The 16,552-nt window shown below is 40.6% G+C and overlaps 1 protein-coding gene across 1 annotated transcript in view; it reads left to right on the top strand.

Moving 5' to 3' along the window:
* The window catches only part of LOC115816401 (basement membrane-specific heparan sulfate proteoglycan core protein-like), a 55,586-nt gene extending 39,256 nt beyond the window's left edge, over positions 1-16,330 (top strand). The window contains exons 4-6 of the mRNA XM_030779357.1: positions 15,992-16,016; positions 16,126-16,165; positions 16,262-16,330. Coding sequence (XP_030635217.1) covers positions 15,992-16,016; positions 16,126-16,165; positions 16,262-16,330 — 134 coding nt within the window. The remainder of the gene's footprint in view (positions 1-15,991; positions 16,017-16,125; positions 16,166-16,261) is intronic.
* The last annotated feature ends 222 nt before the right edge of the window (positions 16,331-16,552 follow it).

Below are 16,552 nucleotides of genomic sequence, written 5' to 3' on the forward strand. Positions count from 1 at the left end.
TGGTACAACATTTTCTTACTGTATAATTTAATAGATTCCCATCATTGAAACTGACAAGAGAGAGATTTAAAGAGGATGTAACCCCTCCCATTACACATGTTCTTTTTCTGTTCATATGATCTATTCTCTCTCTCTCTCTCTCTCTCTCTCTGTGTGTGTGTGTGTGTGTGTGTGTGTGTGTGTGTGTGTGTGTGTGTGTGTGTGTGTGGGTTGCTCTCTATTAGAGGAGGAACCTCAAATACAGGAAGAGTTTAGAACACAGTTCACATCAAACAAGTCTCTCACTTTCACAGTATGGAGCTCAGTCCACTACATGTGCTGCTCTGTAAGTAACAGTCTTTCTCTTTTTCTTAAATATTACCTGATTTATTCTCACTTATATCATTCCCTTTTGAGAAAACAACCTCTGTCATGTATACTTAACTTTCTTACACTGCTGTTTTCACTTTAACACATGTAGTCAAATCCAACTCCAGAGCCATGAACTGAATATAATTTCAATGATAAGTTGTGTTGCAGTGAGAAAGTGTTGTATTGTCTATGTATCAGTGAGAGAATTTGTCAGTGGGAGATTTAAGGTCCTGAGTGTCTCATGTCTTCTCTGAACAAACGATAGAACAGTTTATTCGTTTCCTCTAACCCAGAGTTTATCACAACATATCAGACACTCGTTTTCTCACTTTTTTCTCAATCAGATAATGAATAAATCACATGGTGCTATCAGAAGTTTCAAAAGTGACAATCACATACAACTCATCCGTAGCAATATTGATTATAAAATGACGGCATTGAATTGCTTTGAAACACCTGCTTTCTCCTTTTTCATGCTCAGATAATGAATCAGTCCTTCAGGACTAGAAGGTTCAGGAGTGTCCAGTATGATTTTTAACTGCTATATTCTGAACACAACACATTTTATATTTCATCTGCAGCAGTATTAAATGTGTATGTGTTTATTGATCATTTCATCTCAAACACAGCATTCAGTGAATGAGAATGTATGAGGATTTTTTAAACTATGGTTTATGGTGTGTGAAAATAATTGATAGAATAATTACCAATTGACTACAGAAGAGACAGTTCAACAGAGCAGACTCAAGAGACCAGCAGATCATACACACACACACACACACTTACACACACACACACACACACACACACACACACACGCACACACACACACACACACACACACACACACACACACACACACGTACACGCACAAACATGCATACGCAAACACACACACACACACACGCACACACACAAGCACACACACACACACACACACGCACAAGCACACACACACACACACACACACACACACACACACACACACACACACACACACACACACACACACACACACACTTATATGTATACAGGTAAAATAAAATAGGGTCTCTCGTAACCCCACCAATGGTATATGATATATGATGTCTGACAGCAGAGCAGAGATGAGAGTTTGTGGTTTGACTTCTGTCCTAGTTCTTCACACATGTGGGTTTAGACCAGTGAGTGTAGGAGGAGCTGCTTAATGACCATATACACTCCTCACCTACATTTTCAAACTCACAAAGACCCATGATGTCAGGTTTATGTCTGATATAGCGAACAGTTTAATACTATCAGTCCTCTACATGATGTAGTTACTTTGTTTAGGGGACAAAAATTGACATATTTAATAAATATATCAGACTTTAATACTGAACTGTAGCATCAAGTCATCGAGGATGTTAATGGCAGTTTTTGACTGTTAAAGGCCTATATGACATAACACAAACCCTACACCACTGATGATCAACTGAATAATTTGATCCTATTCATACAAAACTCACACAAAAATACCAGAACTCCATTCCTCTAACTTAAGAGACACCATAAAAAAAAAGTTTTGTGAGATTTGTAGTTTGCAAATTTAGATGTTCACACTTATGTCAATGTGACCCATGGCTTAAGGTCTCTGTGTTAAAATATCAGTATCACATGTTCCTCTCTTCTCTGTATACTTCCTCTTTCCAACGTTTCTCAGTAAAGACTGTCACTATATTTAGGGCTGATGAGAGAAACACTCTGAAACCTCTATTAAATATATATTTATAATCTATAGGACTCTCGATAAACTGCCCTCACCCCCCCCCCCCTCTCTCTCTCTCTCTCTCTCTCTCTCTCTCTCTCTCTCTCTCTCTCTCTCTTGTCTTTGAACTGTCCTTCTCACACATCCTCATTTGTTCACATCTTTCACATCTTTTTAACATCAGAACATACGCATGACCTCTTAACTGATTTTTGCTTCATTATGAGAACATTTGGTCCAACAGAAAAACATGTTGTCCAAATCAGCATAAACATTCAGAGGAAAGACTTGTCTGCTGTGCTCTGAGTTTCTCTGTATGTATGTTTTTGTTAAGTTCTCAAATACTAAAGGATAAAAGATAATTAAAGGAAAAATAACGGAAAATTAAAAGAAAAACAACACATCGTGTGCTCCGTCCACTACACGTCTTGTTGTGTAAACAATGTCTTTCTCATTTTCTTACTGTCTCAGTCACATCATTACCTGGATGTCAATGACAGACATTCATCCACTGCTGAAGCTGCTGTTCAGTTCTATGTTGTCATCTGTCACCTCTGTTTTTCAGCTGTGTATTCTAGCTGCAGTACTGGATACTGTGTGTGTGTGTGTGTGTGTGTGTGTGTGTGTGTGTGTGTGTGTGTGTGTGTGTGTGTGTGTGTGCGCGCGTGAGAGAGAGAGAGAGAGAGAGAGAGAGAGAGAGCGAGGGAAGAAGGGAGCATTGACTAGCATTGGTCAACACTGACAAAACAAAGGTTTTGTCAGAAACACAGTATCAGATACAGGTCAAAGCTTCTGTGAACACCACCTGAATGAAGAGTATAAAGTGTAGAAAAGTTTTTTTACTGATTTATATATTTACTAAATATGTCCATTACTGTCTCCTCTGAGCTTGTAGAATTGTATCTGTAAACTGTAGAGGACTGATGACGGCTCTTCCCACACAGACACTGGTCTAAACTAAGGGTGTCAAAATCCAGTCCTGGATTTTCAAAGTGAAAATCACCAGGTGAAAACAGAAACCGGCAGGACCCTGGCCCTCCAGGACCGGATCTTGACACATGTGGTCTAAACACACATGGTTCAACTAGAGAAGAGCTCAAACCACAATCAGTCATTGTTTTTAAACCATCTCATCTCTGTATGGAGAGGAATGGGGAGTGAAAACATTTATTCAAGGTTAGATTTATTATTGCTTACTAGGTGTTTAATGTCCTTTGTAAAACATATAAAACATTTTTAAATGGCTTTTTTGTGGGAGTATAATTCTCTAGAAAGCTGTATCTGATATTATGTATCTGATATTTGATAGCTGTGTGTGTCACTGGAATTTTGGTTAAATCAATAGGAAACAAAATGAAAACGTCTGAACATCATTATTGTTGTCATAGAGACGCACCGTAAATAAACTTTCAAAAGATGAGTTGATGTGTGCCCTGTTGGTCACACTTGTCGACAGGTTAAAATATCAGTAACACATAGCGTCCTCTTCTCTGAATGCTTCCTCTTTCTCATTTCTCAGTAAAGAATGTCACTGTATTTAGGGCTGAAGAGTGAGAGACTCTGAGACTTCTTTTAGAAAATGTTTAAATGTTTATAGTTTTTTGGAAACTAGGACCTCTGTAACCAGAGAAGGTCCTTCCTTTGCCTCCATTTCTCTCTGTCTCATCACTCCATCCTCTCTCCATTTAACTGTCTCACCACTCCATCCTCTCTCCATGTAACTGTCTCATCACTCCATCCTCTCTCCACTTAACTGTCTCACCACTCCATCCTCTCTCCATTTAACTGTCTCACCACTCCATCCTCTCTCCATTTAACTCTCACCACTCCATCCTCTCTCCATTTAACTGTCTCACCACTCCATCCTCTCTCCATTTAACTGTTCCTCCCATACTTTATCATCCATTCACACCACTGCAACACATCAACCATACACACACACAAAGTAGTGATGAAAATGCCTTCAGGAATGATTTTACAATCTGAATGTAACTTTTGTGGGCATATGGTGGCTAATGATATGATGTAATTGCAATATATGACACTAGTGTTAAGATGAATTATCGATACACAGACAAACAGAAGAAAAGTATAGGATTCATTCCTGAGACATAAACCTACTGCCCCTGTGTTTTTAACGAAGACTCTTGTTCTCTATCTGAAACACAACACTGTTTCCATATTTGCTGACATATATATTATTAAAATATTTAAAAAGTCCAAAATAGGGAAGAGGAGTTATGAAGTCTTTGTAGAAGACTCTAGAGATCTGCAAAGGATACTGTCATTTCATTATTATGATCACTCTGTGTTTCTCTGCAGAGGTGTGATCTAAATGTGAGAATATATATGAGGTCATAACACACACTGTAGATCAAACAGTCTCTCACTCATAGAGCATGGAGCTGAGTCCACTACATGTACTGCTCTGTGAGAATGATCTCTCTATGTCATTTTATCAGTGATGTCACTGTCTGAGAATGGAACAGGTGTGACAAAGACATTAAGAGTGTGTGTGTGTGTGTGTGTGTGTGTGTGTGTGTGTTGTTGTTGTTGTGGGGGGGCAAAACCTGTGTGGGCACCACTTAAGTAAAGAGTGAAAAGTGTAGAAAAGTATCTCACTGATATATTTATTCACTGAATTATTGTCTTCCAATGGCAGCTCCTCCCAAACACCCACTGGTCTGAATTCACATGACTCGACTAGAACAGAACCCAAACCAGAATCAGTCATTGTTTTTAAACCATGTGATATCTGTGCGTAGAGAATGAGGGAGAGAGCACTTATTTGCGGTTAGATTTAATATTACTCAGTAGGCTATTAATGACTTTTGAAAATATACTGTGGTATCTGTGTGTAGAGAATGAGGGATAGAGAGTACTTATTTGCAGTTAGATTTAATATTACTCAGCAGGCTATTAATGACTTTTGAAAATATACTGTAAGTCTAGTGAATGGCCCTTTTGTAGAAGTATAAATCTGTAGAAATTTAATAAACTGTAGATTAAGTTGATAAACTCACTCATGATGCCTGACAGCAGAGCAGTTTGTGGTTTGACTTCTGTTCTAATTCTTCACACCTGTGGGTTTAGACCAGTGAGTGTAGGTCGAGCTGCTTACTGACCATATACACTCCTCTCCAACATTTTCACACTCACACAGACCCATGACATCAGGTTTACGTGTGATGTGATCAGCCGTTTAAAATCAGCCACTGCGGGCTTCACTTATAATTCTCAGAGGAGATTAAAAAAAGAACTGTTTAACAGGTAGAGGAGTAAATGAGATTTTAGTGGTCAATTTCAGTATCAAGTTAAGTTGGGAATGCTGCTGTCATGGACACGTGTGTGTGTGTGTGTGTGTGTGTGTGTGTGTGTGTGTGTGTGTATCTGTGTTTTAAGGTGATAAACATGGAAATATAATGTGATTTACAAATGGAGTGTTCATAATTCATAGTTTCAGTGTTGCCTGAGTCTTTGCACTGTTGTTGAATTTCACTCTTTGTTTCTCATCCAAGAATGCTGTGTTTCTCAGACAAACTTCATTTTATCAGTAACATCCAGTGGTGCTTTGAACAAGCTGCAGATGTGTTTTTGTGAAACTGATTGAATAAGGACTGGACTCAATGTGATTATAGTTTTATTATTTTATTATGAGTTGAGAGAGAAATGTCATTAATGCTGATTGTGAAATGTCAGAGAAAAGCAACTGATGGGTTTGTTTTCGTCACATTCTAAATGAAATAGTTTTCTACAGTGTTAATATAGGAATTCAGTCTTCATGAATCTAATCAGTATCATATAGAGATAAGACAGTGTAGTTATAATGAATCTAATCAGTATCATATAGAGATAAGACAGTGTAGTTATAATGAATCTAATCAGTATCATATAGAGATAAGACAGTGTAGTTATAATGCATCTAATCAGTATCATATAGAGATAAGACAGTGTAGTTATAATGAATCTAACCAGTATCATATAGAGGTAAGACAGTGTAGTTATAATGAATCTAATCAGTATCATATAGAGATAAGACAGTGTAGTTAAAGGTCAAATGTATCTGCTGTGTTCTAAGTTTCTCTGTCTGTGTTTTAGTGCTGAGTTCACTCTTCTACTCTGGACAAACTCAAGGTAATAAAAATGTTATTCATGAGTTTTCTTAAATGTCCCGTACCATGTATCCTCCTGTACCATGTATCCTCCTGCAGATGTCAGATTTTTCAGATGTGATTGTGTGCTTAGAGAGATGTTTAGTCAAAAACTCACACAGCATCAGGGTTCAATGACTATCTAATGGAAGCTGTATGGTGTATGTACACATCACTGTTTATTGACTGTCTAATGGAAGCTGTATGGTGTATGATAAGAGGAATGTTTATTGGTCTGTATGCTGTGTGATTTATTTGTCTCCTCATCACATTTATTTCAGTCAGAGTTGTGTGTGACCATGTAAGTTCAAAGTGAATGTCTTGTTTTATCTGATTCTTACAGGAAAACTTACTCTGACTCTTCACCCCAGCTGGCCTCAAATATTCAGTGGAGAGACAGTCACACTCAGATGTGAAATGAATGGAGATAAAACATCTGACTTTATGTATGTCTGGCATAAAGAAGGAGACACAACAAATTACAGATCAAACAGTAATGAATACAGAATCAGTCCTGTAGAGACATCCCACAGTGGTAATTATGAATGCGTAGCCCACCGCGAAGACTATGGTTATGTGAGTAACAGAGTGCATCTCAATATAATAGGTGAGTTTAAATCTCTGATATTCATAAGTATTTTGTCCTTTGATCCATTATCATTACATATTTCAATTCAAACTTTTAACAACACATAGTTAGTGGTGTGTGTGTGTGTGTGTGTGTGTGTGTGTGTGTTTTAGACAGAGAGACCAAGGGCCTCTCTCCACCTGTTTCCTACAACACACAGATATTCAGTGGAGAGTTAGTCACTCTCAGATGTGACATATATTACAGTCAGTGAGTGGACTTACAGCTGGTATAAGAAAAATGATATCAGCTCACCAGTTCACTCTAATGGGAATAATGAATATGCATTCAGTGTTACTGAGTCTGACAGTGGAGAATACACTTGTAGAGGGAAACAGAAAAGTGACTCTCAGAACTAAGAGATGAGTGACGCTGTAACACTGACTGTGTTTGGTGAGTTTGTTCATGTTTTAATGCTGCGTACTGATATTTTCTCCTAACTTAACTATTTAAATATTTCAGTATTTATGTTCAGACAGTAAAGCCGCCAAAATACATAAATGTACACTATCCTACACTATGTGCAACACTAAGCTTTAACATTAGCAGCCATTTTTCTCAGTTAAATGAAAGCCTATAATGGGGTATAACATTCATATAAGTCGTGACAAAGACAAAACATTCTTAGATTAATCGCTGTTACTGTCTGTACGTGTGTGGCACAAAAATTTCAGAATTGACGTTTTGGTGTGCCCTTAGGTTCAGGTCATTCAAAGTTTCATTGACTGTAAAACCAGATCATGTGTACAGTGGAGAGACAGTCACTGTGAAGTGTGTGATAGAGTCTGGGAGGAACTGGAGATATAAGTGGTATAAAGGCAGCACTCAGACTGCAGTGTCTCAGTCTAATGGTTACACTGTAACTGGAGACACATTGACCATCAGAGCAGCTGCTGTAACTGACAGTACTGGATCAGTACTGGTGTCAGGGAGGGAGAAAAGACAGAGCTCTATTGTCACATATGAGCAAGGATGGACAGTGATGAAGTATATTTACTGGACTACTGTACCTAAATACATTTTTAACGTATCAGTACTTTACTTGAGTGAAATTTTTTTGGACACTTATGACTTTTACTCCACTACATTTGAAAGACAATTATTGTACTTTTCACTCCACTACATTTCTATGAAAGTTCTCGTTACTCATTACATGAAGCATAGGTATGAAGTCAGCGGATGAATTTTCTTTTCTAAAATGCAGTAGGCCATACTGCGCTCGTCACAGGAGAAAAACCAATCAGTCAACTACCCCAATGTTGTCAGTCAAGTGTGTGCTGCATTTTTTTAACAATTGGATTTGGCGGTTTTACTGATGGCTGCTACTACGGCAGGTAAAGATGATAAAGATAAAGGTTCCTCACCAGAGCACCCATGGCCATATCGTAAGTCCACGTTTGAAATGTTGTAAATCAGTTGGTTGATTTTGTAAATCAGCTGGTTTGTAAATCAAGTTAACTGCTTCCCGTACGCGTACTTTTTTTCGTAGTGGCTGTGATGTAGTGTTCACTGCTCACTTGCAGTCATATTAGCTGCAGTATATATGAGATGCGACTTGAAAATGGTGATTAATATGTTTGTCGAATCTGGTGACAGAGGCAGACCACAACTGCTACTGTTAACACAGCTTGTGGACATGTGCGGAAACGATCTAGATTGGAAACCGTTAGTTTGGGACAGAACACCAGGTCCTGTGTCAATCCACTGCTGACGCATACTGTAGTCAGCTAGCAAAAATGCCGAGTAATGTTACTTACAAAAGTCCTTTCAGAAATATATGTTTTAATCTGGTCAGATAAACACAGCACTGTTAGTAAGGTCACGCGGGGAGGGGGAATCAAATGGTGACGATGGTCATCCAGCTGTTTCATATTTCAGGCAATACCATGTAGTAGAGTTGTTTAGCTCAAAGAAAGTAGTAAACCTGAGTCATGGTAGTGGCGTGTAGCATATCTTGGGCAACGAAGCTGTTACCTAAGTTCAAGTTCAAGTTCAAGTTTATTTAGAGCCCAATATCACCGTTTACAGTCTCAAAGGGCTTTACAGGCCACAACAGTCAAATCAAAATATGACGGCACCCCCTGACTTAATCCTCATGGCGGGCAAGAAAAAACTCCCCAAAAACCCAAGAGGGAAATGGGAAAATGGGAGAAATCTTGAGGAGGACCACAGAGAGAGGAGACCCCTCCTTGGCCAGACAGGCGTGCAATAGGTGCCGACCACGTGGGCAGTTACGATTGAAAGTAAATTGGGGCATGAACAAAGGGGATGGCGACGTAGCCAGGAGGCTGACGGGGGATGGAAGATGATAACACCAGGATGGATCAGTCCACAGGGCGGGAGGAGTCAGGATCACTGGTGTCTCAGGAGTAGCATGTGTGGCTCGACAGAGAGAGAAAGAGAGAAAGAGAGAGAGAGAGAGAGAGACACAGAGAGAGAGAGAGAGAGAGGGAGAGGGGGAGAGAGAGAGAGAGAGAGAGAGAGAGAGAGAGAGAGAGAGAGAGAGAGAGAGAGAGAGAGACATTGTCAGATGTTCATTTCCACATTATGGTAAAGGTAAATATACATTGTGTGCCGAGTGCAGGCAGGGACTCCAGCAAGACTAACTAGTACAGCATAGTTAAAAGGGAGAGCTAGAAGGTAATATGGACATGATGGCACTCTGTGACACAAGGCGGCCACCCACTCCACAGTCAACAAACCTGAGTGAACATGTTAGAGTGGGGGGGCGACAGCATCCAGACATCCCAATTCACCAAACAATCTATGCCCGAGAACCCTCCAGATCTGCTCCTTTGCCTAGTGAAGAGCTATTAGCAAAAGGCTTGGCTAAACAGATAAGTTTTCAGCCTTGACTTAAACATAGAGACTGTGTCTGAGTCTCGAACATTAATTGGGAGGCTATTCCATAACTGTGGGGCTCTGTAAGAGAAGGCTCTGCCCCCTGCTGTAGCCATCATAACTCGAGGTACCAACAAATAGCCTGCACCTTTTGATCTAAGTTGGCGTGGTGGATCATAAGAGACCAGGAGTTCGCGCAGGTACTGTGGCGCAAGACCATTTAATGCTCTATAAGTTAATAGTAAGATTTTATAATCAATAAGAGATTTGACTGGGAGCCAGTGCAGTGTGGATAAGATAGGGGTGATGTGATCATATTTTTTGGTTCTAGTAAGAACTCTGGCTGCTGCATTCTGAACTAACTGTAGCTTATTTATACATCTATGAGAACATCCAGACAGTAAGGCATTACAGTAGTCTAACCTAGAGGTAATGAAAGCATGAACCAATTTTTCAGCATCTTGAAATGACAATGCATTTCTTATCTTGTTAATATTTCTAAGATGAAAGAAGGCTATCCTGGTAATATTATCTACATGAGATTCAAATGAAAGACTGGGGTCAATAATTACACCAAGATCTTTTACTGCCGCACCTGATGAAAGAGAAAGGCCATTCAGAGTAACTATGTGATCGGAAAGCTTACTCCTAGCTGCATGTGATCCTAGTACAAGTACTTCTGTTTTTTCAGAGTTGAGTGAGAGAAAGTTCGTAAGCATCCAGTGCCTAATATCCTTTAGACATTCCTCAATTTTGTTAAGTTGGTGTCTCTCGTCTGGCTTCGCTGAGACATACAGCTGTGTGTCATCAGCATAGCAGTGGAAGCTAATACCGTGTTTGCGAATAACATTACCTAGAGGTAGCATATATAAAGAGAAAAGCAGTGGGCCTAAAACAGAACCTTGTGGGACTCCAAACTTTACCTCAGTATGTGCAGAGGACTCACCATTTACATCAACAAACTGATAACGATCAGTCAGGTAGGACCTAAGCCATAAGAGGGCCGTTCCCTTAACTCCAACAACATTTTCTAGTCTATCAAGGAGAATGGTATGATCAATGGTGTCAAAGGCTGCACTGAGGTCAAGCAGCACAAGCAAGGAGACACAACCCTGATCAGAGGCCAGTAAGAGGTCATTTGCAACTTTAACCAGTGCTGTCTCTGTGCTGTGATGAGGCCTAAATCCTGACTGATACAGTTCATGGATGTTATTCTTATGTAAGTATGAGCATAACTGCTGTGCTACAGCCCTTTCTAGGATCTTGGAGATAAAGGGGAGGTTAGATATTGGCCTGTAGTTGGACAATGAACAGGGGTCAAGGCCAGGTTTTTTAATTAGGGGTTTGATAACTGCTAGTTTAAAACATTTAGGTACATAGCCAGTACTAAGGGAGGAATTGATTATTTTTAGAAGCGGTTCGATGACTACTGGCAGTATCTGCTTAAGGAAACGTGTAGGTAAGGGATCTAGTACACAAGTTGGTGATTTTGATGAAGAAATTAGTGAGGTCAATTCGGTCGCCTGAAGGGGAGTAAAACATTCTAATTGCTGATCTGATATAGTTATATTGTTATCTACAGTGTTAGTGATCAAATTATCTGGTTTAAAATTTATAGCCTGGATTGTTTGCCTGATATTTTCAATTTTGCTGTTGAAAAAGTTCATAAATGTGTCGCCACTGAACATTGATGGTGTGCCTGTTTCCGAGGTGCTCTTATTCCCAGTTAGTCGATTGTGGAAACGAGTATTCTCATTTGTAACATGCTGTAGTACTAGAGCGCGATCAAATCTCTATTGCTATATATGTTTATGTACACGTGTGTTCAAATGCAAGGTCGGCCACATAAATCAGCCAGTTACCAGCCATAAGATAGCGCTGCGTGTGTTACTAATGTGCAGGGATAAGTCGTTACAGAGACACAGTGCCAATGTGTCATCTACACGCTGTTAATATAACGTTCTTCTGTCGATACAATAACACTCAGTAGTTATTTTGTATGTTTGTATGTTATTGTGAAATGTTATTCCGTTGTCTAAGCTGAATCATTAATGTTCAAACCAGTGAGTGCAGCTGTGCTTTGATAACTGTATTTTAGAATTACTTATATTTGGTGTGTCTTAATGGTGTTAAACCTTTGTGTTGTGGAACCACACGCACATTCATGTGAATATACGAAAAACAAGTGGAAACTGGACATCTGTCTGTATTCTTGCCGGATGCCCCAGAGTGATCACAACCATCCCAAAACACATCAAGAGTAGATCCAATATTTAATAAGTTTGAAGTGCATATATTTCTCTTTTTTTTTTGAACAAATTCAACAGCCTTACCTACAGCTGCACTGACAGTAAAACCAGAGACCACTGTGTACACTGGAGGGACAGTCACTCTGAAGTGTGAGATAGAGACTGAAAGTGGATGGAGATATAAGTGGTATAAAGGAAGCACTCAGACTGAATTGTCTGTATCTGAACATCACATTCTAAATGGAGACACACTGACCATCAGAGGAGCTGTTGAATCTGATGAGGGTCAGTACTGGTGTGAGGGAGAGAGAGACAACAGACCCACATCCTCACAGCAAAGCAGTCCTGTCACTCTCACTGTTAGAGGTGAGTAAAGTGTGTGATGTATCTGTGTGTTATATCTGTGATAATTTGGCACCTCTCCCTGTATTCTGTATTCTGAATCTTGGTCCATTTCACGCTATCAGTTCTGAGAGCTTAACTATGGTGTCCCTCAGGGGTCGGTCCTTGGCCCTCTCCTATTCTCTATTTACATGCTCCCTCTTGGAGACATTATTCACAGCTATAACATTAGCTTCCACTGTTATGCTGATGATACTCAGATCAACTTACCAATCAAGCACAGTGACCGCTCTGAATTGGCCAACCTTGAGGCGAGTCTCTGTGCCATTAAAAATTGGATGTCTTCAAACATCCTGATGCTTAACTCAGGTAAGACAGAAATGCTAGTCATTAGTCCCCCTACGCATAAGCATCTTTTTAATAATCTTACATTAAATTTTGACAACTGCATTCTCTCGCAAAATTCCACAGCTAAAAACCTTGGTGTGATTTTTGACTCTAGTCTCTCACTTGTCACTCATATCAAGAACACCACCAAAACGGCCTTTTATCATCTCCGCAATATCACCAAAATTAGGCCCCCACTATGTTCGGGTGATGCAGAAACCATTGTTCATGCATTTGTCATGTCTCGCCTTGACTACTGTAATGTTTTGTACTCTGGTTTGCCCACCTCTACTACTAGAAGTCTTCAGCTCGTCCAGAATGCTGCTGACAGAATCCTGACCCGGACTAGGAAGTTCGATCATATCACTCCTGTCCTGGCCTCCCTTCACTGGCTCACAATTCACATGAGAGCTGATTTTAAAGTCCTCCTATTAACATTTAAAATTCTCCATGGGCTTGCACCGGCCTTTCTATCCGAATTAATTACACCCTATGCCGCCCCCCCCCCCCCCCCCCCCCCCCCAGCCTGCGCTCTCAGGATGCTAAATTATTAGTTTCTTAAGAGTTAAAAAGAAGTCCGCTGGCCATCGTGCCTTTGCCTACTGCGCACCCCTTCTCTGGAACAGCGTACCTATAAAAATCAAAGAGGCAAACTCTCTTGCTACATTTAAAAACAAACTTAAGACTCATTTGTTCTCTGTTTCATATGGATAGAGTAATTTCGAACTGACCATCCAATGAGGCTCAGTCTCTGCTGTAGTCTCTCCTGCCATAGTTTAGCCTAGTAGTTGCCGGCTTAGATACCTCTCATCTTCTCTCTCTCCTCCCTCTCCTCTGCTTTTATCTTAACCTTGTCAGTTTCTGTTTCTAACCTGCTCTCTTCTCTTTGTGTGAGTGATCGATGTTTGCGCCAACTTCCTGGATGTGGCACTTTCCCTTGGCCGGCTGACTGACTTTATGCCCTGCTGTCCCTGGCCCTGCTCCTCCTGCGCCCTCCAAAGCCACTAGTCTTGCAACAGTCATGCTTCTATAAAATTATTTTCCTTATTTCATTTAAGTGCTGATACTCCAATAATGCTCTCCTTCCCTCCCTCATCTCTTGCATGGCTGTGGCTCATCTGATCGAGCAGGAGTGATTGGTTTGAATGAGGCTACTTTCTTCTTAGGTGTGCCCCCCCCACCTTCCCTCCTCCCTCCCTGCCATCTCTCTCCCGATGGCTGCTGCGGCCTCATGGTTTTCTGCGCTGCTGTGGCTGTGTCGTCCACACCAACTGAGCCCCCTGCTGTCTTGTCATTCTTTATATTGTCTACTAGTTGTGTTTTCATTTTCATTGTTGTTTGTAATTTGCCCACTGGGTTGGCACCTATTGTACACCTGGCTGGCCTAGAAGGGGTCTCCTCTCTCTGTGGTCCTTCTCAAGATTTCTCCTATTTTTCCCTAGCATCTGGGTTTTTTGTGAAGTTTTTTCTTGCCCACTATGAAGACCAAGCCAGAGGGTGCCACCCTGCCCTGGTTGTTGTAATCCTGTGGGCATTCAAAGCCCTTTGAGACTGTAAACACTGATATTGGGCTTTAAATAAACTTAAAGTTGAAACTTGAAACTTGATACACTGTACTGATGAATATTTATGGCGAATGAATTTTAAATGCATCTATTTCTTTTTCTCTCTATACCAACAGCATTACCAACAGCTACACTGACTGTAAAACCACAGTCCCCTGTGTATCCTGGAGAGACAGTCACAATGACTTGTGTAATTGACTCTGAAAATAACTGGAGATATAAGTGGTATAGAGGAACCACTCAGATTGTGGTGTATACATCTAACCCTCACACTTCACCAGTAAACACATTCACCTTCAATGTTACTGTCTCAGACCAGGATCAGTACTGGTGTCAGGGAGAGAGGAATGACAGGCCCACATCCTCACAGCTAAGCAGTCTAGTTATTCTCACTGTGAGAGGTGAGTAAAATCTGTGATAGGACATGTGTGATATAGAAATCTGAACTATTTTCTGTTTCAGATTTGTGATTTTTACTCCCTTAACAATATATACGATATTGAAGGTGACTTTCATGAAATTAAAGTTTCATTTCTCTGTGTCTCAGTCGTGACTCCTCCAGTCCATCTGATCATCAGTCCCAACACAGCTCAACACTTTACATCTGATTCTCTATCACTGAGCTGTGAGGTACAGAGTGACTCTACTGGATGGACAGTGAGACGATACACAGATAAGGGAGAGGTGTCAGACTGTTCATCAGACTGGGGATCAGTAACAGGATCTACATGTAGCATCAGCTCCCTCCAGTCATCAGACAGTGGAGTGTACTGGTGTCAGTCTGACTCTGGAGGGAACAGTAATCCTTTCAACATTATAGTGACCAGTGAGTCTCAACAATGACTTTTATCATGGGGAAAAGTCACATCAAAGCTGAAACAATTTTTTAAACTTTTTTTCAGCATACATATTTGGTGCTTGAGCGTATTCTCTCAGCAGTGTATGTAACTGTGTTCTGTTCTATAGATGGTGATGTGATCCTGGAGAGTCCTGTCCATCCTGTTACTGAGGGAGATACTTTGACTCTGCGCTGTAGATGTCAAAATGACCCCTCAGACCTCAGAGCTGATTTCTATAGAGATCGATTAGTCCTCCAGAATCAGACTACAGGAGAGATGACCATCCTTACTGTCTCAAAGTCAGATGAGGGTCTGTATTGGTGTAAACACCCAGAGAGAGGAGAGTCACCAAAGAGCTGGATCACTGTCAGAGTCACTGTCAGAGGTGAGAAATACATCCTGTCTCTTTGAATCAGTGCTGAGATACTTCAGCTCTGTATGTATATTAGTAATGATTGTGTTTGTATGTGTATGTTTTCATATACAGATATAAATGACAGCATTCTAACATTACCCACCCCCCTCTCTTTCTCTCACTCTATTTTTCTCCTTCTGTGCATGTGTGTGTGTCTGTGTGTCTGTGTGCCTGTGTGTGTGTGTCTGTGCATGCTCCAGAAGCCTCTCTGTCTCTCCCCAGACTGTTCTGTTCTCTACTGGTACTTTCTCCATATCTGCTGGTGACCATTGTGATTGGGGTCAAATGCTGGAGGGCTGGAGGTGAGAACTCTCTCAATCTGATTACAGAAGTTCATCTGTCTAATCTCACATTCTAAATAATCCATCTGTTTCTCTCATAACAGAGTGGTAAAAGCTGAATTCTGATAAAGGAAAACACATGAGAATGCAATGCAAAGATTCGGGGATTTGGAGTTTAAATGATTAATTTGTCTTGTTTTTGTGTCTGTTCTACAGCTCAGTCTGATGAAGACAAGAAACAGTATGTAGTCATAGAAACTTCATAGTCTCTCATTGTCACGGCCGTCTGGGTTTTGCCCCTTTTCCCCCAGGCCATGGTTTTGTTTATCTTTTTGTGTGTTCCCTTGTAGTCATGCTGGTGGTGTGGCAGGAGGCAATCAGTCCAGCTGGGTACACCGGCGCGCACTTGTACCTGAGATTAAAAGCCCTGCCCCTCCACCTCTCCCCGCCCCTCCTCTCTTTTTTTTTTTTTTTTGTCTGCTTTAGGTTGCCGGGGTGGACGATGTTAATTTTGGAGGCGACAAGCCGGACCGACGTTGTGTTTACGCTCCCTGAACTTTTTAGCCCTGATTGCTCACGTCCGTTTTCTTTTGCATTGATTAAATAAATTATATTTGTTCAAGCCTAATCCACATTCTCTTCCCCCTTACTTATTGTTGCACTCACCTTGTGGGCATCACACTAATTAACAAGAATATCATGTAATTCTCTGCATGACCACAGAGGCAGTATAGGGTAATTTTTCTGCACGCTGTAACAGAGGGACAGTGAAAGACT

Source organism: Chanos chanos, chromosome 7 (assembly GCF_902362185.1).
Source record: "Chanos chanos chromosome 7, fChaCha1.1, whole genome shotgun sequence".
Classification (NCBI taxonomy): Eukaryota; Metazoa; Chordata; class Actinopteri; order Gonorynchiformes; family Chanidae; genus Chanos; species Chanos chanos.